Raw genomic sequence first — 25,797 nt, 5'->3', positions numbered from 1 at the left:
CACATTGTGGGTTGACGACTGAGGGATGACACATAGGTCTCACGTTGCTTCCTGGAAGAAGTTTATTGCATAAAGGTTCAAAGTAGTTGTCACCTTTACTGACTTGCTCATGTCCAGGAAAAGGAATCAAAAGTGAAAGACTGTCCCATGCTGTGGACCCAATGTATGCTGATGGGCCTTATATCTGCAACTCTTGCCTGAACTAGGACCCAAAGTGCAGCTTTAAAGTGTATAAGCATCCTGAAAGTGAACTGGAGAAGTACCGTGAGGCTTCTGAGAGGTTGGCAAATACAGATTCCATTCCCGAAACAAAAACAGAAGTTGCTGGATAAGTTCAGCAGGTCCGGCAGCACCTGTGGAGAGAAATCTGAGTTAACGTTTTAGGTTCAGTGATCCTTCCTCAGAACTGCCTCCCAAGTCCTTGTCTCCGACAATGTTCCTTCAGGCCACTCAGCTCCTGAGAGGTCATCAATGTAGAATTTCACTGAGTGTGACATCGAAGATCATTAATATCCTAAGAGCTACCTCTGACTAGAAACTGTTCACATAAGCATCAATATAAACACTGTGGCTACAAGAGCAGATCAGAAGCTGATTACACCGTGGTGACTGACTTACAAGTCTAATGCACAGTGTGCAGCAACTCACCTAGGCTTCCTTGTCAGTACTTTCCGAAGACATGGTCTCTATCACTTCGAAGACAAATGCAGCAGCTGCCTGGGATCACTAACACCTGCAGGTTCCCCACCAAGATAAACGTCTTCCTGTCTTGGAACGATATCAGCATTCCTTCTCATTGTTGAAATTCTTTGAACCCCCTTCATAATAATTCCTCTGGCCCGCACTCTGTCATGGGCATCCAGTTTGAGTTGCTTGATTTATTCAAAATACATCTTGTTTGATACAGTGGTTCTGTCCAGGGTCAAGGACAGAAATCCAAACAAAGAACAGCAGCCCCACCTCCAACATGAGCATTGGAGGCTGTGAAGTACTACTCTGTCCAGGGCCTAGTTGTACAATACAAAATGATGGAATGCAGCCTCAGTATGGAGGATGGGCTTGGCCTCCACAAAGTCCAAGTGGGCTCCTAATAGTCAGTGGAATCTGCAACAGTTGGATGGTGAGAATAAAAAGTGAAGTAGGTTTTTTTTCACCTGCTTGCTTGTTTCCTCACCAACTGGCATAGACTAGTCTAGTCAGAACGCTGTTTAACTGAAGATCAGCTAAGTCAACAGAGGTGATGCTGAATCACTCTTGGTGTTGGGCATTGAAGACCGTCCCCACACAGAAGTACATTCTGCCACCCTCAGTGCTTTCTCCAAGGTCAAAATAGAGGAGTACTGTTTCATCAGCTGATAGAGCATACTAAGTCATACAGCAGCAGAAGATTTCATTCTGCGTCTTCCACTGCCATCTCCAGCATCAATGATGAAAATAATTACACCTTCATCACCATTCCTTATTGAAATGAAGGCAGAGTAGTGTTGCTGACAATCCAGTGGCTGACACTATTTCAGGTGTTAAGATGATTTATTTTACTAATGACCATAAATGTCATTGATAGATTTTTGCTTTGATGTGTCACTTATTTTTGTTAAAAGGTGAACTTCCATAGTGACACTGATAATAAGGAAATAACTACGTATTCAGTGGCTAACGATACCACATGAAGCTAGGCAAGATTTATGACTGTATCACTAATCCTTCATAATTGAGACAGCACTGATTTGTTGTGAAAGACTCAAGTGCATGTGGTATCCAAGGATATTTTCTCTGTGCAAAATTACTTACTGTAAATCACAGCATATAAGATGACCCCATTTTTATTGATGTCAAAGTCCATGTTTAGGCCTTCACTTGAAGGATAAATTAACCCATCCCTTTTTTGCTAATAAATTTTCTCAGTTTACCTGCAGTATACCAGTTTCAAAAGCATACATTTTTTAAAAATGGAGAATGAATGAATGATGACTGATTGATTGTCACTTGTACTTTACAATGAACAACAGTGAAAAATACAGTGAAAATCTTTAACGGTCGCCACAATCTTGCACCATTTTGAATAAGTTTATTCTTTCTATTCTTAAGAAGATGTAGCTGAAAGAGTCCATCTTTGTTCCACCACCTCCACTATGGTGGCACAATGGGTCAGTGGTTAGCACAGTTGCCTCACAGTGTCAGGGACCCGGGTTTGATTTCAGCCTTGGGTAAACGTGTGAAGCTTGCAAATTTTGATTTGACATATAATTTTCTCTGAGTGCTCCAGTGTCCTCCCACAGTCCAAGATGTGCACGTTACGTGGATTGGCCGTGCTAAATTAGCCGTATAGTGTCCAGGGATGTGTAGGTTAGTTGGATTGGCCATGGGAAGTGCAGGATTATGTGGATAGGGTAGGTGGGGTGGGTATGGTGGGATGCTCTTCAAAGGGTCAGTGCGGAGTCGATGGGCTGAATGGCCTTCTTCCATGCTGCAGCATTCTATGATTCTGAGTCCCGAGCCCTGAATTGGCTGCTCAACAATACTTGTGCCAACACTTGTGGAGGACAAGGGTCCACAAACATCTGCATCCCCAATGATGGAAGAGCCTAGCACATCGCTGCAAAATATAATGCTGAAGCTTTCACAGCAATCTTCAGCCAGAAATGCCAAGTGGATGATGCATCTTGGCTTCCTCCAGTGGTCCCCAGCATTAAAGGTACCAGTCTTAAGCCAATTCAATTTACTCCACGTGATATCAAGAAACAGTAGGAGATACTTGATACTGCAAAGGCTATAGGCCCTAACAACATTCTAGCATTAATACTGAAGACTTGTGCTCCAGAAATTGCCGCTCCCCTACAGAAGCTGTTCCAGTACAGTTACAACACTGGTACCTACCTGACAATGTGGAAAATTGTCCAAGTATGTCCTGTATACAAAAAGTAGGACAAATCCAACCCAGCCAATTACTGCCCCATCAGTCTCCCCTCAATCATCAGTAAAGTGATGGAAGGTGTCATCAACAGTGCTATCAAACAGCACCTGCTCAGGAATAACCTGCTCAGTGGCACCCAGTTGAGGTTCCACCAGAGCCACTCACCCCTCCCAACCTCATTACAGCCTTGGTTCAAACATGGGCAAAAGAGCTGAATTCCATAGGTGAGGTGAGAGTGACAGCCCTTGATATCAAGGCTGCATTCAACCGAGTGTAGCATTAAGGAGTTTAAGCAAAACTGGAATCAATAGGTATTGGAGGCAAATTCTCCGATGGTTGGTGTCATACCTCATACATAGGAAGATGGTTATGGTTGTTGGAGGTCAATCATCTTACCTCCAGGACATCTCTGTTGGAGTTCTCAGGGTAGTGTCCTCAGCCCAATCATCTTCAGCTGCTTCAATGACCTTCCCTCCATCATAAGGTCAGAAGTGAGGATATTTGCTGTTGACTGCACAATGTTCAGCACTATTCGTGATTCCTCAGATACTGAAGTAGTTCATGTTCAACTGCAACAAGGGCTGACAACTGGCAAGTGACATTTGTGCCACACAAATGCCAGGCTATGGCCATCACCAATAAGAAACAATCTAACCTCCATCCCTCGATATTCACAGAACATAGAACAGTACAGCACAGTACAGGTCCTTCAGCCCACAATGTTGTGCCGAATAGATACCCTAAACCCAAGGTCTATCCAACCTCCACCCCCCCATACCATCATCGGTATGCCTACCTAATTGCCCCTAAAATGCCCCTAATGAGACCGACTCTATTACCCTCCCTGGCAATGCATTGTATGCCCCTACCACTCTCTGAGTAAAGAACATACCTCTTATGTCTCCCCTATATCTGCCTCCACTCAGTTTAAAATTATGCCCCCTTGTAATAGCTACCTCCACCCTAAGGAAAAGTCTCTGGCTGTCCACTCTAGCTATACCTCTGATCATTTTGTACACCTCATACAATGGCGTTATCATCACTGAATCCCCCCACGATCAACATCCTGGGTGTTATCATTGACCAGAAACTCAACAAGACTCACCACATTAACAGAGTGGCTACAAGAGCAGGCCAGAAGCTAGGAATACCTGCGGTGGGTAACTCCTGACTGCTCAAAGTCTGTCAACCATTAACAAAACACAAGTCAGGAATGGATGAAATATTCCGCACTTGCCTTGATAAGTGCAGCCCCAACAACACTCAAGAAGCTTGACACCATCCAGAGCAAAGCAGCCCGCTTGATTGGCACTACGTCCATAAGCATTCACTCCCTCCACCGCTGACGCTTAGTAGCAGCAGTCTGTACTAGCTACAAAATGCACTGCAGAAATTCACCAAAGATCCTCAGACAGCACCTTCCAAACCCATGACAACTTCCACCTAGAAGGATAAGGGTATCAGACATATGGGAACACCACTACCTCCACGTTTCCCTCCAAGTCACACACCATCCTAATTTGGAAATCTATCATCATTCCTTCACTGTTGTGTTGCATCAAAATCCTGGAATTTTCTTCCTAATGGCATTGTGGGTCAACCCACTGCAGTGGTTCAAGAAGGCAGCTCACCACCACTTTCTCAAGAGCCCCTAGGGATGGGCAAGAAATGCTGGTCTAGCCAGCGATGCCCACATCCCACAAATGAAAATTTTTTTTAAAAACCCTCTGCAGCCTGCACTGGACCCACCAATGCTGGAGTTGCCACTATTCAGGTACCACCTCATCTTGGCAAGTGCCGCTGACTCCGGGTCTTATGCTGGACCCACACTCATGCTGCAACCAGGAGCCCTGGTTTCGCTACCACCACTGCCTCGGTGACAAGCGGGAGACCCCGGCTCCTGGCCTACCATAACTAGGAGCCATTACCACCACCTCGCTGATAACTTGGAGTCCCCCCTTCAGGCCTACCACAACCAGGAATCCCTGGCTCCGCTGCCACCACTGTCTTGCTGATTACCAGGAGTCCTCTGCAAGGCCAGTCCCGCTCTGGCCACCCTCCTCTGTGATGTCTTCTTCTCCGCTGCCACAGATAGGAAGAAGAAGAAGGAAAAGAAAGAGAAAGATAGATAGAGTTGATAGCCAGAGACTATTTCCCAGGGCAGAAATGGCTAGCACGAGGGGTCATAGTTTTAAGCTGGTTGGTGGAAAGTATCGAGGGGATGTCAGAGGCAGGTTCTTTACGCAGAGAGTTGTGAGAGCATGGAATGCGTTGCCAGCAGCAGTTGTGGAAGCAAGGTCATTGGGGTCATTTAAGAGACTGCTGGACATGTATATGGTCACAGAAATTTGAGGGTGCATACATGAGGATCAATGGTCGGCACAACATTGTGGGCTGAAGGGCCTGTTCTGTGCTGTACTGTTCTATGTTCTATGTTCTATGACACAAAGGGTAAGGAAAGAAGAGAGTAAGCAACCGGTCTGGAGCAGGCAGGCCTCTGAGCTGGAATACCTTGCCAAAATGTTGAAATACAACTTGACTGTCAATTAATTCAGTCATTGTAACAGAAAGCATCACTTAACTTTACGGTTCCATGGAGCAAAATGTTTTATAACCTGAAAACGAATAATTTATTTAAAGCATGATTTTACAAGACATTGCACTCCCTGCAATTCCACGAGCTAAAAATCAAAATCGGTCAAGATCATATCTGCGCGAAAGTTGGGTTACCAACAGCCATTTTACATTTAGCACAATGATAATTACCAGTAAATTTCCTTGCCTATGTTTGTGCCATGAGACCATAAGGGATCTGGAATCAATGTTACACACCCCAGGTCAACTTTCTCCAGACTGTATACTACTGTGCTTCCACATCCAGTCGGCCCTCTAGTTGAACAGGTGCTGGAGTATGGTAGTTGGATTTTTCATGAGATTGTGGGCATTTCTGGAAAGGCCAGCATTTCTTGCTCATTGCACTTGAACCGAGTCCCTTGCTATGCTATTTCAGAGGGTCAGTTCAGAGCTAATTATATGACTACAAATCTGAATTCACATGTCAGCCAAACGAAGATTTCCTTCCCTAAAGCAAAACTGACCAGTTCTCCAAATAATGGCTTCATGGTCACCATTTCAGAGACTAATTTTCAATTCCAGAATTTTTATCAATTAAATTTAAATTGTACAGGCTGCTTTTTGGGAATTAAACTCGTGTCCCCAAAGTATTAGCCTAGACCATTGAATTAGAGGTCAGTGACATCCATTAAACCAGATTAAAATCAAGGATGCTCATGAGGCCCAAATCAGATGAGGGTTTTAGGCCTAGAGGAGATTATCAAGTTAGAGAGGAACAAGGTCATGGTCGGATTTGATTAAAGAATGTCATTTTCAAATCAATATTGTTTGATCAAAAGTCAATTTAGTTCAGTGTGCACAGGAGTGACAGGTTCACAAGATTTCTTAAGAATTAAGACATCGGCAGCAGAGAGGTCGATATCCTCAAATTTGTACTAAGCAGAATACACAATACCAGCTGAGACAACAGTGGAGCAGTCAAGTCTAATAGCAACAAAGGTACAAGTGGAGATTTCAGCTGCAGACCAGCCAAAGTGCAACTACGCAATCATGGTGATGGTGGGAATATATGGTCTGAAGGTCAGCTTAGGGTCAAATATGAACATATTGCTTTAGACTCAGTTTGTTGCCACAAAGAGGGATGGAGTTGGTAATTTTGGAATGGAGTTATGAGTGGGGATCAAGTGAAATGGCTTTATTTTCCCCAGTATTAAACTGGAGGAAACTTCTATTCATCCAGTACTGGACATTGCAGGCAGTGTCTGATACAATAATTTCAAAACAGGGGAGGAATCTGAGGAAAGTACTGCTGGTCATTTGGACGGTATTTCTGACAGTGCTGTATGTAGGTGAGAAATATGATGGAGCCAAGAATAGTTTCTCAGGAGAAACCAAAGATAATGATGTGGGAGCAGGAAAACAGGCTATTGCAAGTGATACTGATACCTACCTGAACAGATTAGCTTCATTCTAACCTAAAGGCCTATTCTGAACTGTCTGATTGTATGATTGTATGAAGTGAGAGATGGCCACCCAGATGAATGGCAGCAGGGAGGCTTGGAGGAGGATGGTCTGGTCATTTCAAAGCAACAGATAGATTCAGAAGGATGAGGAAGGGACTGTTTGAGAGCGAGGTGGAGGCATATTTCATGCAAATATTCAAAAGGGACAGTGTAGTCATAATGTAATTGAGCTAGTAATCCAAAGTCACAGACAAATTTTCTAGCGATATGGTTTGAACTCCATCCTGGGAAATGGTGGAATTCAAATTTAAGAAAATGCGATAATTAATGGTAGTCTAATGGTGACCATGTAACCATTGCCAAATGTCATAAAAGTCATTTGGTTCTCCAATGCTCTTTAGGGAAGAAAAGCTGTCATATCTAACTGGTTTAGCATAAATGCAACTCCTGACCGACAGCAATGTGGCTGACTTTTAACTGTCACTTGATATAACCTAGCAAGTCACTCTGTTACAAGACAATTGAAGATGGGCAATAAAATCTGGCCCAGTCAACAAAACCCATAACCCACTGAATGATTAAAAGAAAGACAGGGTTTCAGGGTAAAGGTGGGAGAATGGCATCAGATGAATTGGTCATTCAGAGGCCTGACGCAAACACAAAGGAAAGAATGGCCTTCCTCTGTGCTGCATCAACTCTGTAATTTTGTGTAATACGAGGACAGCAAGGTAAGATTGATGATGACCAGTTTAATGAGAAAGCACCAAGGGAGCTGGAGGTGGATCTCATGGACCAGCTAAGTTTAGAGAGAGTAAATGGAGGAATAAAGGAGATAAACTAAAGAAAGATGTAAGTTCATGGTTAAGGCCGCAGGAACATTTTGATGAAGAATAGCCCAATAGACTATTGGAGGGAAAGGACATGACAGAAGCAGCTATTTGGATAGTCTCTATCAAATAAAGAAGTTTGTGCACTTATTACTGAATATCAATTAACTTATTTCCATGCATTGTTTCTTTCACCAGCTGAAGCAAATGGCAGCTCTGTATTTCGGGACTTTGACTATTCAGTCCAAGGTGGCATTACCAAGCCAGTCTGGTTTTGGACATTATAACCTCGATAGAATTAGGCATTCTATATTTTCGTCTCGTAGTGCACTGACTGATAATCTGAGAAAACAGTATGTGGAAATCAATAGGAGACAACATGAAGGATTCCTGGGACAGACTACCCAGCCTTGGTGCATCCATGCTTTTACTGCGAAAAGACATACTCAAGCGTGGTGATGGAAGAAGCAGAGACATATGTTGATATGTATGACCCTGAGAATATGACAATTACGGTTGTTGATAAACATGTCTGTCAAATAGTGCCTAAATTCTGACAGCAATCTATAGCTGATAAAAGCTTTGCAGGCTCAACTTGCATTGATCTGACTTTATTGCATCCAAACTCAACTATTTCAGTGCAGTTGGATCAGTTCTTGTTTTCCTTCTCAGTGGTTTGAAACAACTGAATGATTTGCTGGCTGTTCAGAGTGGTTAAGACTAAATCACCAAGGTGTGGGATTTGAAACATGGAAAGGCTAAAGTCAGTAAGGACAGCAAATGCAGGTGACCGGTTCACATTATGGAAAACGGTCTCTAGCTTATTCATTAAAAGACAAGGCTTACAGCAATTGCAGAAGGAAAACTGAACTGATTTTCTTCATATTTAAAGTTTACTTTTTCTTGCAAATAACAGAAACAGCTCCCAAGTGTGTGGACATCTGGTGGCCTCAATCTTGTTCAGCTCAGGCTGTTCAGCTGAGAACCAGTCACATTGTTGCTGCCAGGCAGAAAGCTTTTGTCATTGATAACTGGTCACTAGTCCACAGACCTGCTGCCAACTAAATCTCCATTTGCTGAACCCCTCAGTTCCAGCTTGTCTGCAAGTTGCACTTCAACTACTGTTTGAACAAGTAGCCATGTTAATGGCATTTACAATCAGTATCCGGTTACTTGCTATCATGAAGTCCTTTTCCTATTTCAGTCCACATCAAAAATATTAGAAAATAAAAAGACATGGTCTTCACACTTTAATTTATTTTCTTCAAGGCTGAATTCACATTTTTCAACTGCCATGTGTCATTTGAGCCTGTCGTATTGATAACCAATGATAACTGTTGTACAAGTCACCTATTATGACGGCCACTCCATTTGAGAATAAAGTTGGATTTGATAAAAGAAAACACACTTGATCAAGAAACAGGAGCAGAAATTAGAAGATTTTGCTAGCGCTGTGGGAGCTGTCATGGACACATGACCAAAAAATCTACTTGCAAATGGCAAAGCCAGGAACAAGAGTTAGCACAGCCACACTTGTTAGTTCTCTTCTCCTTTGTGACTAGATGATGCACAGATATGCACACCAACATAACAATACTACAATAACACAAATATTTGTCAAAGTAGGCTCTTGATGCCAGCAGGCAAATTGGTTTTTCTTTTGCTGTTTATCCAAATATATCAGTCTGCTTGCGCTTTCAGTTTCACTTTTCCACAGCAGCACACACACTTGCTTTGCACTTATGAAACTTTCTGAGCAGCAGCACAGATACAACCTCTTGGGTGTGGGTGTAAGATGCTTAATATTAAGAAGTGCTACAAGTACCACCTACAATAACATCTTTCGAACTTGTGGGTGGACAGAAAAGTTTAGGATCTTCAGAAGTAAGATCTAACATCTGGTCCTCCTCGAAGTCTCTCTAACAATGTTAATCATATCAATGTAAAATGTAACAAGTTGCTAACATGCAATAAAATATATCATTAACTATAAAACACTCATAATTAGAAAACAAAGTTGATATTTTTTAAATGACAACATACGTATGGAAATGCCACAGTTTACAAATGATCAACTTAAACTCATGAAAAAGTAATCAAAAATACATGCTGAAGCACAACCTAAAAACTGAAATCTATGGTTTGCAAACACAGTTGCAGAGCTACTCCAATCGAAGGTATGCTATCATACTCCATTAGATCTGCAGTTATCAAAGTTATGCCCCCTCATCCTGCTCATCTCTGCCCCTTTAAAGTTAGTAAGAAAGCATTTAGTTAATGTTCATTCAAAGTTGTTTCAAGTTATCCAAGTAGAAGTTAATTGCTCCGACACAATGATTTTGAAGCTGCATTCTCGTGTATGTATACTTTACTTGAACATTACTCAGACAAAATGCATAAAAAGAAACCAAGAAAAGCTTCATGAAAACAAGGCATTCTGCACACATAGTGGTAATAATGTCTTCTGTATTGGTGTTGATATGGGATATTTAGATTCACACAGAATCAGAACTCAAATAATTAATCAATTTCTTCAATAATTATCAACTTTCTATTAAACTCAGTTAAGTTATGCCTTGTTATTAAAAATATTTCCATTGCTTTTACATCCTTCTATACCCTCACCTGTTGTCTTTCAACTCTCATTACTTCACTTTACCATCAACCATCAGGGCCATAATCTTTAAAAGTCCAATTCTAGATACCTCAACCTACCATTCTTCTTTTTAAGATAATGCTCTTCAAAGGTTATTTCTTTGACCAATACTTTGGTCCTCTGCCCTTAAATACCTCGATGGTTGAATGTCAAATTTTGTTTACAATGTTTCCGTGTAGTGCCTCAGGGCTTTCTATTCTGTTAATAGCATCACATAATACATCCACACTATTGCAGCACAGTAAATTAAGAGCAAATTTTAACATTTTAAGCTGTTTGAAATGTATTCACACAGTTGTGACAGTTCTTCATTCACATACACTTGTTACCTATTGCTCAGATGTGAGTATTGCAATTAAGAAAGTTACTTCAATATTAGATGGCACATGCTTGCAACTCCCATGTCAATGCATGATGCACCAGTGGTTGAGAACCAACAACTAAATTAGTTGAATTACTTGAAACCAGTCTAAGTCTTTCCTCTGTTGCAGGAGTTACTATTTACAATTAATGAATGGAGACAGAAAGAACATCAGATGCTGGAGCCAGAGTCAATACAGTGTGGAACTGGAGGAACACAACAGATCAGGAAGCATCAGAGGAGCAGGAAAGTCGATCTGTTGGGCCGAGACTCTTCACCAGTTCTGATGAAGGGTCTAGGTCCGAAGCATCGACTCTCCTGCTCCTCTGATGCTGCCGGACCAGTTGTGTTCCTCCGGCTCCACACTGGATCAACTATAATTAACGAATACCATTTGTGTTCGATTTAATAAGTGTATAACACAAAATTTTAGAAAAGTTCATTCTTACAGCAATTCTGTAGAGAAGTCTTGTCCCACAGGCACACAAAGCTGCATCACAAGGAACCGCTGGATAAGGCCAACTAAAATAAAAGAAATAATACAAAAATTAAGCACATTTGGCCTGCACAATAGTTCATAAAACACAATTATTCAGCCATAAAGTCTAGGAACTTTTATGGTCAATCACAAAAACTGCAATCATGAAAAGGTATTTGATGACATTTCAAGAATGGAAACATGTTACTGCTACCCAATCTAGACTATAGGTAATCAATCCCAGACTTAAGTTGACACTGAACACCCTTTCAAATTACTTAACAAGCTACTTAATGGTGAAAGCAGCCATTATTTGTATTAATTTAGAATGCGTAGCCTTGGAATGTAGAACATAGAATAGTACAGCACAGTACAGGCCCTTTGGCCCATGATGTTGTTCTGAACTTTTACCCTAAACCTAAGGTCTATCTAACCTCCACCACTACCTTATACTATTGTCCATATGCCTATGTAATAGTCGCTTAAATGCCCCTAATAAGGCCGACTCCACTACCCTCTCCAGCAATGCATTCCATGCCCCTACCACTGTCTGAGTAAAGAACCTACCTCTGATGTCTCCCCGATATCTACCTCCTTTAACTTTAAAACTAAGTCCCCTCGTAAAAGCTACCTCCACCTGAGGAAAACGTCTTTGGCTGTCTTCTCTATCTACACCTCTGATCATTTTGAACAACTCTTATCAAGTCACTTCTCATCCTTTGTCGCTCGAAAGAGAAAAGCCCTTCCAACTTTCTTCATAAGACCTTCCCTCCATTCCAGTCAACATCCTGGTAAATCTCCTCAGCATCTTTGCCAACGCTTCCACATCTTTCCTGTAATGAGGTGACCAGAACTGGACACAACACTCCAGCTGTTGCCAAACCAGGGTTTTGTATAGCTGGAGCATAACTTCACAGCTCTTGAACTCAATCCCTCTATTAATGAAAGCTAACACACCATACGCCTTCTTAACAACTCTATCCACTTGGGTAGCAGCTTTCAGGGAACTGTGGATGTGAACCCCAAGATCCCTCTGCTCTGCCACACTGCCAAGAATCTTTCCGTTAACCCTGTATTCTGCTTTCAAGTTTGTCCTTTCCAAATGAATCACCTCACACTTTTCAGGGTTAAACTCCATCTGCCACTTCTCAGTCCAGCTCTGCATCCTGACAATGTCCCTTTGTAACCTAGGACAGCCCTCTGCACTGTCCACAACGTTACCCACCTTCATATCATCGGCGAGCTTGCTAATCTACCCTTCCACTCCATCATCCAAATCATTTATAAAACTCACAAATAGAAGAGGACCCAGGACAGATCCTTGTGGTACACCACTCGTAACTGAGCACCATGTTGAATATTTTCCATCTGCTACCACCTTTTATCTTCTGAAGGTCAGCCAATTCTGAATTCAATCTGCCACATTTCCCATGCCTACGTACCTTCTGCATGAGCCTACCACGGGGAACCTTATCAAAAGCCTTACTTAAATCCTTGGAAGTATTATTCTTATCCAGAAAAGATAAATGTGGAATAATTTCAAAAACTTTCATTTAAACAATAGCTTTATTGTAACTAAATGTCTTGAGGAACTTCACAGAGGCATTATAAAATAAAATAAGGCATTGAGTCATTTCAGGAGATATTTGGTCAGGTGACAAAAGGCTTTGTCAATGAGTAGGTTTTAAGAAGTCTCTGAAAGGATATGGGCACGTATAATGAACCACAGAAATCATGGAGGGCTGTGCAGCTGGTGGTTACAGTTATAGAGAGGGGCAAGGTAATTGAGTAATCTGAAATTAAAGACAGAGAATTTGAAAATCAAGACAAACTTTGACAAGGAGCCAATGGAGGTGTAGGACTTTAGGACTTGTTGCATTTTAAGACAGCTAAAGAATAGCTGTGTCTGAAAGAGCGTTTATGAAGGGTGAAATGTGGCAAAATGTGGCAAAATGGCCAGAAGTGCACTGGGTTATTTAAGTCTAGATGAAAAGGCATGGACAAGGGCCTTAGCTGCAGATGAGCTGAGGCACGGCAAAGTCAAACAATGCTAAGAATGTGGAAACAGGTAATGTTAGAGAAACTCCACAAATCAAATTTTAGAAGCTGACGACCAAAAGTTGTGCACAGCCTAGCTAAATCTCGAACTGTCAACATAGAACATAGAACAATACAGTGCAGAACTGGCCCTTCGGCCCTCGATGTTGCGCTGACTAGCCCTGTTACTAGGGAGAAAGATGAAATCAGCAGATACGGAACAGAGTTTGGTACAGAAAGAAAATAGTAGCTTCAGGTCTTCCCAATACTTAATTGAAAGAAATTTCTGTATGTCCAGTGCTTGATGTAGGATAAGGAGGTGGATAATTTAGCAAATGTAAAGAAATCTACAGAGGTAATGGTGAGGCAAAGCTAACACTGTGTCTTCAGATAATGTCACCAAGGGGAAACATAGACGAGAAATTGGTGGAGGCAAAAGATTCACTGCATGGTAGCAGAAAGCAAAGCGATTGTAAGCAATTCTCTGGTTAAAGTAAAACAATGAGAGCAGAACTGCTGTTTACAGTTATTGACCTCTGCAGAAATCAACTTAATAAACTTTTAACTTGGTTTCACAGTTTAAGCCCATAGTATAGGGCACGGCTCAATTTCAGAATTCCACACATTTGGATAATGAAGATTGACAACGTGAATGCTGAGTAAAACAAAAAAATCCTCTATCCTTGTACGATAGCTGCAGAAGCATTCAATAGTAGATATCAGAGATAATGGGAACTGCAGATGCTGGACCCTCTGATGAAGGGTCTAGGCCCAAAATGTCAGCTTTTGTGCTCCTGAGATGCTGCTTGGCCTGCTGTGTTCATCCAGCCTCACATTTTGTTGTCAATAGTAGATATCGATTGGCTTCTCTTCAACTACCCACGAAGAGAAAAAAATCCATGACATAGAAGCCATTTTTTCATTTTGACCATGCATGCGCTTCCATGTTCAGTGTTTGTAAAGGAACTTGTTGCATTGCAACGTGCTGTAATTTACAAACCTCCATAGTCTCAAGGGAGAGTTAGCAATGCAAGTTATTTAGGTTTGTCAGTAAATGTCCATTCTTTGTCAGTTTCTATTCGTACAACTTTCGTTGTGGTTTTTGCTTCAAGTGGAAGGAAATAGTTTATGTAAGCAAATAAGAATCTCCTCAAAATGGAACTCTGCACGATGATCTGAATGGGGTGGTGTTCCATTTCATTTATTGCACAGGATACACCTCAGGTAATTTATGAATTACAAAGAAGCCTGTTGATGCATTGAGAATACATGAGAAATCAAGCAGTACAAAAAAAGGTTTGTACGCAATACTAAAGGTGTGTGATCATTATGTTAAAATAAATTTTGTCTTGAATTATGGCCAAAAATCAGGAGTCATTCTGAAACAACTCAGTTTCTTGAAAGCTTCTTGTTTTCAGCGGCAGAGTGTTGAGGACGCAAGCCAGGGTGCCATCAGGAAAGTAAGCTTTTTCCTTATAAAAACTTACCTCGTGCAGCAGCGGCCTTCTTGCTTTCAGCAGCAGAAGTGGTGAGGACGTGAGCCAAGAAGTGATCTAATATAGTTGAGCATTGGCTAAACACGAAACACTTACACGTGTAGTGTCTCCCACCTACCTCCTCCTCGAACAGGAAAAAAAAGACTGGTTGGAAGGTCGGTAAGGGAAGGTTTTTCTTATTCTTCTAGAAATCTAGGGTAGAGGGAATGGAAGCTAGGGCAGTTGCATGCTCCTCTTGCAGGATGTGGGAGCTAAGGGTCACTGCTGGTGTCCCCTCTAACTTCACTTGTGAGAAGTGGACCCAACTCCAGCTCCTCGCAAACCTCGCTAGGGAACTGGAGCTGGAGCTGGACGAACTCCGGATCATTCGGGAGGCTGAGGGGGCGATAGAGAGGAATTATACGCAGGTGGTCACACCCAAGGTACAGGAAAAAGGTAGCTGGGTGACTGTCAGGAGGGGGAAAGGGAATAGACAGACAGTGCCAGGATTCCCTGTGGCAGTTCCCCTCAATAATAAGTATATCATTTTGGATACTATTGAGGGAGATGGCTGACCAGGGAAGGCCACAGCAGACAGGTCTCTGGCAGTGAGCCTGGCTCTGTGGCACAGAGGGGAGAATAGGAGAGCAAATGTAGTGGGGGATTCAATAATAAGACGCACAGACAGGCAGTTCTGTGGATGTGATTGAGACGAACAGATAGTATGTTGCCTTCTGGGTGTCAGGGTCCGTGATGTTGCGGATCGTGTCTTCAAGATGCTTTAGGGGGAGGGTGAGCAATCAGCAGTCATGGTACACATCGGTACCAATGGCACAGGTAGAAAAAGAACTGAGAATGTGAAAAACGAGTACAGGGAGTTAGGTTGGAAACTGAAGTCCAGGACAAACAGGACAATTATCTCTGGATTACTACCAGTACCACATGACAATGAGGTAAGAAGTAGGGAGAGAGTGCAGCGAAACACGTGGTTACAGGGCTGGTGTAAGAGGGAGGGCTTCCACTATGTGGATAATTGGAGCACATTCTGGGGAAGGTGGGACCTGTACAGTAAGGATTGGTTGCACCTGAACCGGAAGAGCACAAATATCATGGGAGGGAAGTTTGCTCGAGCTATACAGGATGGTCTAAACTAGATTGGCTGGGGATGGGGAACCAGATTTGTAATTCAGAGGATGAGGTATTCAGCCTTCCAACAGACACAACCGGGAGTGAGGGTGTTAATAAAGAAATGCGGTCGATGAATTGTGGGCACAGGGATGGTTTGAAGGGAGTATACTTCAATGCCAGAAGTATCAGAAATAAGCCGAATGGGCTTAAGAGCATGGGTCAGTACTTGGAACTACGATGTTGTGGCCATTACAGAAACTTGGGTAACTCGGGGACAGGAATGGTTGTTGGAAGTTCCAGGTTTTTGATGCTTTAAAAGAAATAGGGTGGGTGGTAAAAGAGGCAGGGGAGTGGCATTATTAGTCAGGGATAGTACAGCAACTACTGAAAGGCATTTCGAGAATGATATGTCTACAGAGTCAGTTTGGGTTGAGGTCAGGAACAAGAAAGAAGCAGTCACTTTGTTGGGGGTTTTTCCAGACCCCCTAATAGTTGCAGAGAAGTGGAGGAGTGGATTGGGAGGCAGATACTGGAAAGTTGCAGAAGTCACAGGGCTGTAAATATGGGAGACTTCAACTTTCCAAATATTGATTGGAAGCTTTTTAGTTGTAATAGTTTAGATTGAGCGGATTTTGTCCAGTATGTTCAGGAAGGATTCCTGACACAGTATGTAGATAGACCAACACAAGCAGAGGCCACTTTGGATTTGGTGCTTGGCAATGAACTGGGCCAAGTGTTCTACCTGTTGATAGGAGAGCATTTTTGCGGTAGCGATCGTAACTCTGTTATTTTCACAATAGTCATGGAAAAGGATAGGTGCATACAGCAGGGTAAGGTTTATAATTGGGGGAAGGGTAATTATAATTCTGTTAAGCAAGAACTGGGTAATATAAAATGTGAACAGTTGCTGTCAGGGAAGAGTACTATTGAAATGTGTGGATTGTTTAAGGAATGCATACAGCGTGTGCTCGATATGATTGTCCTGAGCAGGAAGGATAGATGCGGTTGAGTGAGGGAGCCTTGGTTCTCAAGAGAGGTCGAACAACTGGTTAAGAGGAAGAAGGATGCTTATGTAAGGTTTAGGAAACAATGATCGGAAAAGGCTCTACAGGGATACAAGTTAGCCAGGAAAGAGCTGAAGAAAGGGCTAAGGGGAGCTATGAGGGGGGATGACAAAACTTTGGTTGATAGAGTCAAGGAAAACTCCAAGGCCTTTTACATGTGCATGAGGAATAAGAGAATGACCAGAGAAGTGGTAGGCCCGATCAAGGATGGTAAAGGAAATTTGTGCACGGAACCTAAAGAGATAGGAGAGGTCATTAATGAATACTTTTCTTTGGTGTTCGCAACTGAGAGGGACCTAGTTATAGAGGAGGACTGTGAGAAACAGGCTGGTAGGCTCGAGGAGGTTGATGTTAGTAAGGAAGATGTTCTCGGAATTTTGAGGAAGTTGAAGATAGATAAGTCCCCTGGGCCTGATGGGATTTATCCAAAGATTCTACGGGAAGCGAGAGAAGAGACTGCAGGGCCTTTGGCGATGATCTTTTCATCCTCACTGTCCATGGGTATAGTGCTGGAAGATTGGAGAGAGGCAAACGTCATTCCCTTGATCAAAAGAGGGAATAGGGATTACCCTGGAAATTACACGCCAGTTAGTCTTATGTCAGTGGTTGGCAAATTACTGGAAAGGGCTCTGAGAGATAGGATTTATGATCACTTGGATAGGCACAGTTTGATTCGTGATAGTCAGCATGGATTTGTGAGGGGTTGATCATGCCTCACAAGCCTTATTGAATTATTTAAAGGGGTGACCAACACATGGATGAAGGTAGAGCAGTGGATGTGGTATACATGGGTTTAAGTAAGGCATTTGATAAGGTTCCTCATGGTAGGCTCATGAAGAAAGTAAGGAGGCATGGGATTCGAGAAATGTGGATCGGCCATACTGAAATTGTCGATAGTATTCAGGGATGTGTAAGCTAGGTGGATTAGCCATGGTAAATGTAGGGTTAAGGGATATGGTAGGTGTCTGGGTCTGGGTGGGATGCTCTTCGGTGGGTTGGTGAGGACTTGATGGGTTGAATGATCTCCTTCTGCACTGTAGGGATTCTATGATTCTGAAACTGGAGCTCTTTCGGAGAAAAGTAATTCAATAACTTGGAGACACACAAGTATTTCAAGTAGATAATTACAGTTGCTTGCTACGAGATTAAATGTGCTTTTAGATTAGGTACATTAGAAATGAGGGCAATTTTCAGGAAGTTTTCTTAGTCCATTTATTACAGTTATAAATTAACTTTTTTTTAAAAACAGATTCATAAGTGCACTATGTGGATTTAATAAATGCCCCTGCACAGGACGTGGGTATTGCTAGTTAGTTCAGTTTTCATTGCTCATCCTTAATTGCCTTTGAGGCAATGATGATGAGCTGCCCCCTTAAAATGCTTAACAGAAACAATGAATTAGGAACTGAAGGAGGCTACTCAGCCACAAAAGCCTGTTCCATAATTAAACAAGATTATAGCTGACCTGATTGTGCCTCAAACTGCACATTCTCATCCACCCCAACAACATTTTTCTTCCTGAATAAAAATAAAGAGTTTATAACCACATTAAAAATATTCAATGAACCCCACCTCCATTACTTTGTTTTGGAGAAGTCCTAAGTCACATCAACCTCAGAGAAAAATGTCTCCTCACCTCTCATGTAAAACAGTGACCACTGATTTTTCTGAACTCATCCACAATAGTAAGTACACTTTCCATGTCCACCTTGTCAAGACTGTCCAGGATCTTATACACTTTGATTGAGTCACTCCTCAATGGTGGGAAAGATGCTGGAGTCAATTATAAAAGATGAAATTACGACTCATTTGAATAGCAGTAACAGAATAGGTCAGAGTCAGCGTGGATTTAGGAAGGGGAAATCATGCTTGAATAATCTTCTGGATTTTTTTGAGGATGTATCTATGAAGATGGATAAGGGAGAACCAGTGGATGTAGTGTACCTGGACTTTCAGAAAGCCTTTGATAAAGTCCTGCATAGGAGATTGGTGAACAAAATTAGGGCACATGGTACTGGGGGCAAAATACTGAGTTGGATTGAAAATTGGCTGGCTGACAGGAAGTAAACAGTAGTGATAAACAGGTCCCTTTTGGAATGGCAGGCAGTGACCAGTGGGGTACCACAAGGTTCGGTGCTGGGACTGCAGCTGTTTACGATATATATTAATGATATAGACGAAGGCATTAAAAGTAATATTAGCAAATTTGCTGATGACACAAAGTTGGGTGGCAGTGTGAAATGTGAGGGGGATGTTATGAGAATACAGGGTGACTTGGACGGATGCATGGCAGATGCAGTTTAATGTGGATAAATGTGCAGTTATACACTTTGGTGGCAAGAACAGGAAGGCAGATTACTATCTCAATGGAGTCAAGTTAGGTAAAGGGGAAGCACAACGAGATCTAGATGTTCTTGTACATCAGTCAATGAAAGCAAGCATGCAGATACAGCAGGCAGTGAAGAAAGCTAATAGCATGCTGGCCTTCATAACAAGAGGAATTGAGTATAGGAGCAAAGAGGTCCTTCTGCAGCTGTACAGGGCTCTGGTGGGACCGTACCTGGAGTATTGTGTGCAGTTTTGGTCTCCAAATTTGAGGAAGGACATTCTTGCTATTGAGGGAATGCAGCGTAGGTTCACGAGGTCAATTCCCGGAATGGCGGGACTGTCATATGTTGAAAGCTTGGAGCGACTGGGCTTGTAAAACACTTGAGTTTAGAAGGATGAGAGGGGATCTGATTGAGGCATATGAGATTATTAAGGGATTGGACACTCTGGAGGCAGGAAGCATGTTTCCGCTGATGGGTGAGTCCTGAACCTGAGGACACAGTTTAAAAATAAGGGGTAGGCCATTTAGAACAGAGTTGAGGAAAAACTTCTTCACCCAGAGAGTGGTGGATATATGGAATGCTCTGCCCCAGAAGGCAGTGGAGGCCAACTCTCTGGATACTTTCAAGAAAGTGATAGATAGAGCTCTTAAAGATAGTGGAATCAAGGGTTATGGGGGATAAGGCAGGAACAGGATACTGATTGTGGATGATTAGCCATGATCATAATGAATGGTGGTGCTGGCTTGAAGGGCTGAATGGTCTACTCCAGCACCTATTGTCTATTGTCAATCCACTAATATCCATTGTAAAAGCTAAGGTTGTCCAGCCTAGCCTCAAGGCAACCCACTCATTTGAGGTAACAAGGTGTGGAGCTGGATGAACACAGCAGGCCAAGTAGCATCGGAGGAATTTTAACTCCACTCATTTGAGTTTCAGTTTGGCAAACCTTCCTCAACATACTAACATTCTTGCTTAAATAAGGAGACCAAAACTGTATTTGCAACGTGGTCTCACAAATGACCCATATAACAGAAGCATTGCATCCTTACTTTTAGGTTTAATTCTTTTCAAAATAAAAGGATTGCATTTCATTAACCTTAACTACTTACTGTACCTGCAAGTTAACTTTGACTCATGCACTCTTATACCAAGAATGCTCTGCCAAAGTGAACAACTTCACATTTTACCAGATTATGCTCCATCTGATTTTTGCCCTCTCAGTGAATCTATCAATTTAGTCTGCAAATTCCTTACATCCTCTTCACAACATACTATCTCATGCATCTTTACATCATCTTCAAATTTAGCCATTGTGCCTTTATCCCAGATTAATTCAGCCAAGATCAATTCTTCTTGAATGTCATATATCCTTCAATATTCAGGAGACAATCATATTTTTATGACTATCAGGTCATAATTATTTACTTCAATGCTTACCATCAATTTGTTTATTTTGTTATGAATGCTACATGTGAATCTAGATACATATCCTTCAGTTTTGTCTTTTTGTTTTATTTCTAACATCTAGTCTTGACTGTTGGTGTATCCTTAGGTTTATTTTCTCTGTCCTTAACTGCTTTCTCTGATCAATAATTGACTATTTTGCTTTCCTGCTTCGATTTGCTACATCTACTCAAGCTTGATCCCTCTGACCCATCATTCAGTTTAGAGCTCTCTCTACTTCCCAAGCTAGAATACTGATCCCAGATAGTAACATACCAGCCCAAATACAGACCGTACTTTACCCTGTGCTGATACCAGTGCCCCTAATCGCACACCCAACCACTTCTCCCATACCAGTTCGGAGTCATATATTCATTTCACTAATTTAATGTGCCCTTTGCTAACTGCCACATGGGCAGTGACAAGTGGATGCTTCTCCCAGACAGAACTTTTCTAGACCTGAGGAACCCATTGTGTCTGCACCAGCTCTTCGAATGACAGTCTGAGACAATGTCATTCTCCTGTCTTCTCTCCATAATCCTGAACATTATTCATTTTCAAGTACTCACTTTATTCCCTCGAGAATACTTCGATTGAACCTGTGTCTACCACACTTTCAAGAAGCCCATTCCAAACTCTAACCACTCATTGTGAAGAAAAAGTTTGTCTTACATCATTTTAAATCTGTTTTCTCATTCTTGATCCTTTCACAAATGGGAATATTTTCTCCTAATTTTCACTGCACAAATTCTTTCCTGATTATGAATACTGCAATTATATCTCCTCTGTAACTTCTATTCTCCAAGAGAAACAGTCCTCAACTTCTCCAATCTATTTTATCCTAATTTGTCATCCCTGAAACTAGTCATTTAAAACTCTTCTCTAATCTGTCTAATGCCTTCACATCCTTCCTAATGTACAGCAACTGTAACTAGACATAATACTCCAACTGAGCCTGAAACAGTGTCTTAAAGATGATTAACAATAACCTCTTTGTTCTTAATAAAACCTAGGATACTGAATGTTTAATTAATTGCCTCCTCAACCTGTCCTGCCACCTTATGCACCAAGTACATCTTTTCCAGCAGACAAAGAGGACTGCAGATGTTGGAAGTCAGAGTCGATAACATGTGGAGATGGAGGAGCACAGCAAATCAGGCAGCATCTAAGGAGGAGGAAAGTCAAGGTTTCAGGTCTGGACCCTTCACCAGAACTGGGGATGGGGAAGGGAGCTCAGAAATAAATAGGAGGTGGCAAGTGGGGCTGGGGGAAGATAGGTGGGATGGTGATAGGTAGATGCAGGTAGGGAGTTGTAGAGATTGGAAAGTGGGAAGGGTGGAAAGGATGGATGAGAAGGAAGACGGACAGGTTGTGAAGGTCAAGGAAGTGGAGGTGAGACTGAGGGCTGGACACGGTATGAGGAAGGGGGTGGGGAGATTTTGAAGCTTATGACCGCTATGTTGAAGCCATTGGGCTGTAAGCTCCTAAGGCAGGATATAAGGCATTGTTCTTTGAGTTTACATGTGGTCTCATTTTGACAATGGAAAATGCCCAGGACATCATCAAGGGAGTGCGAGGGCAGAGCTGAAATAGCTGGCAACTGAAACATGGTATTGATTGGAGGGCACAGAACGCAGATGCTCTGCAAACCAGTCACCGAGTCTATACTAAGTCGGTTGCCGGAAACGGAGAGAGAGAGAGATCCAGGAAGGGGAGGGAGGTGTCAAAGATGGTCCAAGTGAATTTGAGGTCAGGGGCAAAGGTGTTGGTGAAGTTGATGAACTGTTCAAACTCCTCGTGGGAGCTTGAGGCCACATCGATGCAGTCATCAATGTAGCAGAGGAAGAGGTGATAGATGATGCCAGTGTAGATGCGGAAGAGGGATTGTTCTATGTATCCTAAGAAGAAGCAGGCACAGCTCAGACCCATGCAAGTGCCCATAGCCACCCCTTTGGTTTGTAGGAAGTAGAAGGAGTCAAAGGAAAAATGTTGAAGGTGAGGACTAGTTCCACCAAGTCAATGAGGGTGTCAGTGGAGGGGGACTGGTTGGGCCTGTGGGAGGGGAAGAAATGGGCTTATAGGCCCTCCACATGGTGGATACAAGTGTTGAGGGGCTGAATGTCCAAGATGAAGATGAGGTGGTAGGGGCCAGCGGATTGAAAGTCTTGGAGAAGTTGGAGGGTGTGGGTTGTGTCCCAAACGTAGGTGGGGAGTTCCTCAACCAGAGGGAAAAGAATGAAGTTGAGGTATTAAGAGATGAATTCAGTGGGGCAGGAGCAGGCAGAGGCAATGGGTCAACTGGAGTAGTCAGGTTAATGGATTTTGGGTAGAAAATGGAAACGGGTGGTGAGGGTTTAGGGAACTATCAGGCTGGAGGCTATGAAAGGGAAACATCCTGACATGATGAGGTTATTGATGGTTTTTTCCAGCACCCCATTTTTGTGCCAGGTATAGCTCCAACCTGGGAAAAAATTTGACCCTGATATTCATTTAATACTATAGATATACCTTTAAAATTTAGTTTCCCAGTCTCTTTTAGCCAAATTGCCTTCATGTCTTTGTCATTGCCTTTAGTTTCAGGCCTTGGTTTCTTGTCCTCAAGCTGAACGCAAAGCATTTTAATGCTATTATCGCCCTTCCCTAAAGGTAATCATTTCTACTTTATTACACATTTCCAGGTCTAAAATATCTGGTTCCCTGGTTAGTTCCACAACAAAAGTTCTAAGAAACTAGTCTGAATAAACTCAAGGAATTTGTCTTCAAGGTTGTCTTTGTTAATTCCCTTATTTTAATCTTCACAGTGACTAGATAAAGACAAAATACTTAAGAACATTTCTTATAAGCCTCCATCTTTTTAAAAATTCATTCATGGTTTGAAAGCATGAATAGCTATCTAAGTATTTAATTGCCATCCCTAATTGCCCAGAGGGCAGCTAAGACACAATTCATAGTTGTGTGGTTTGAAGTCACTGATAGGTCAGACCAGGCACAGATGGCAGCTTCCTTCCCTAAAGGACATTCATGAGCCAGATGGATTTTTCTGACAATCAATAATAGATTCATGGTCATCATTTTAATTCAATTCCCAAATTTTACAAATGCAAATTCCACCATCTGCTGTGGTGGGATGTGAAACCAGGTCCCCATAACATTATCTGGGTCTCTGGATTAACTGTCCAGTGCCAGTACCATTAGGCCACTGCCTCCTCCTCAAATCAATTTATTGATTCATATTCTGTCTTACCGTGTTGAGGAGCCTATAAACTACACCCACTCAATCCCTTGATATTCCTTATTTCTGACTAAGCTAATTTGACATCTTGATCTACTGAACCAAGACATATTCTCATTACTCCAATAATCTCATTCATTCCTACAAAGTTACTCTATTCTCCTTTTCCTTTCATCCTACCGTTTGGGGCAGTCAAATATTTTTGAATATTCAGAGTCCCTGAATTAAGCACATTCAAACCACATCTCAACAATAATTATCATTTCATGTCCTTTCATTTCTATTTGTGTCATAATATCGTCTTTCTCATTGTAAATGCTCCTCTATCCCAGAGATCACCACAATAAAACAACTCCCTCTTGTATTGGTGCAAGTGCTGCATGAACTAGAACACATTTTTTCCACACAAATCTTTTGGCCATATATTAAATACTCCATTCTATTAATTTTTTGTCAATTTGCTCATGTCTTAATTTGTAATCCAGAGGCTATAAACTATGTGGTTCTGCTTTTAAAATCGGCTACTATTAGCTCCAAGATAACAAAGTGCGGAGCTGGATGAACCCAGCAGGCCAAGCAGCATCTTAGGAGCACAAAAGCTGATGTTTCGGGCCTAGACCTTGCTCCTAAGATGCTGCTTGGCCTGCTGGGTTCATCCAGCTCCGCACTTTGTTATCTCGGATTCTCCAGCATCTGCAGTTCTCATTATCTCTGATACACTATTAGCTCCAATCTGTGTCTTTGACACCCACGTAGACCATGGCACTGACAATTCCACCCCAACACCCCCCCACCCCATTCCAAGTTCTATTCTGACTTCAAAGAGATGTCCTTAACCCTGATACTGAGCAGGCACACTGTCTTTGGGACATAAACCTTCAGAATAGTCTCTAAGACCCATCAATACGACTGTTATAGTCCTTTTTCTGAAAGGATCAATAATGAGAAGGCACAGGTTTAAAATAATTAATAAAAGCAGGAAAAGGGACAGGAACAAATACTTCACACAGTGAGTGGTTAATGCACTGTCAAGTGTGGTGGAGGTAGGTTCAACTGAAGCATTTGAAAGGGAACGTTTGTTATCTGCGTACAAAGAACATTAAGGATATCGGGAAGACAATGAGGGAATGACACGAAATGATTCGCTCATTGTTGGCATTAGCCCTGTCAGGGTAGACCAAGTAGCCGTATTCTGTGCTGTAACAATTCTGTGATACAGTGATTTTATCTGCATGCACATTTACTAATGACATTTTTCAACAGATTAACACAGCTGGCAATCACCTACTCTGCAAAGACGACCTGCAAGTGACCCAATGTTTTTGAAAGTATATTCTACATTTTAATCTTAAATGTAGGTATTTCACCACAGTTGTGCCATTGTTATTTTTAGTCGCCTCTTGATTGAACATTCATTTTAATTGCTACAAGTAAATGCAATTTGTTTGCTTGCTTCACAATTTGAGTACATGCCCTGTCATATTGTGGCTTCCAAATTCATTTTTCTGATATACACAGTTTGACAATTCCCTTTGTTGTTCACTTCATATTATCCATCAGAAGTACAGGACTTGCCGCTTTTTTTCCAATATTTTATTACATACTGTGCCTGAGGCTTTTATATATAATTAGTAAAGTTAAATCCAAGCTATCACCTTCAAAACTTTTAAGACATAAATCAAAAACACTGTGGATTGCCTTCAGGAGGTCTGTAAAATCTAACATAAGGCCGTATGGAAATGTAACAATTTTCAAACAATGATTAGTTTTGTTAGGAGGACATAACATAGGTACTAAAATGCTATGCTAGGGTTT

At 41.9% G+C, this 25,797-nt stretch overlaps 1 protein-coding gene across 4 annotated transcripts in view; it reads right to left on the bottom strand.

Annotated features, from left to right (window-relative positions):
- cfap20dc (CFAP20 domain containing) overlaps positions 1-25,797 on the bottom strand; it is a 356,705-nt gene that overhangs the window by 311,276 nt on the left and 19,632 nt on the right. For all 4 annotated transcript variants that reach the window (XM_059649948.1, XM_048548271.2, XM_048548272.2 and 1 more), the window contains exon 4: positions 11,245-11,317. In XM_059649948.1, coding sequence (XP_059505931.1) covers positions 11,245-11,317 — 73 coding nt within the window. The remainder of the gene's footprint in view (positions 1-11,244; positions 11,318-25,797) is intronic.

The sequence above is a fragment of the Stegostoma tigrinum genome, chromosome 11 (assembly GCF_030684315.1).
Source record: "Stegostoma tigrinum isolate sSteTig4 chromosome 11, sSteTig4.hap1, whole genome shotgun sequence".
NCBI classification, from domain to species: Eukaryota; Metazoa; Chordata; class Chondrichthyes; order Orectolobiformes; family Stegostomatidae; genus Stegostoma; species Stegostoma tigrinum.
The sequence above is the reverse complement of the archived record's forward strand: the minus strand, read 5'-3'. Positions and strand labels throughout refer to the sequence as shown.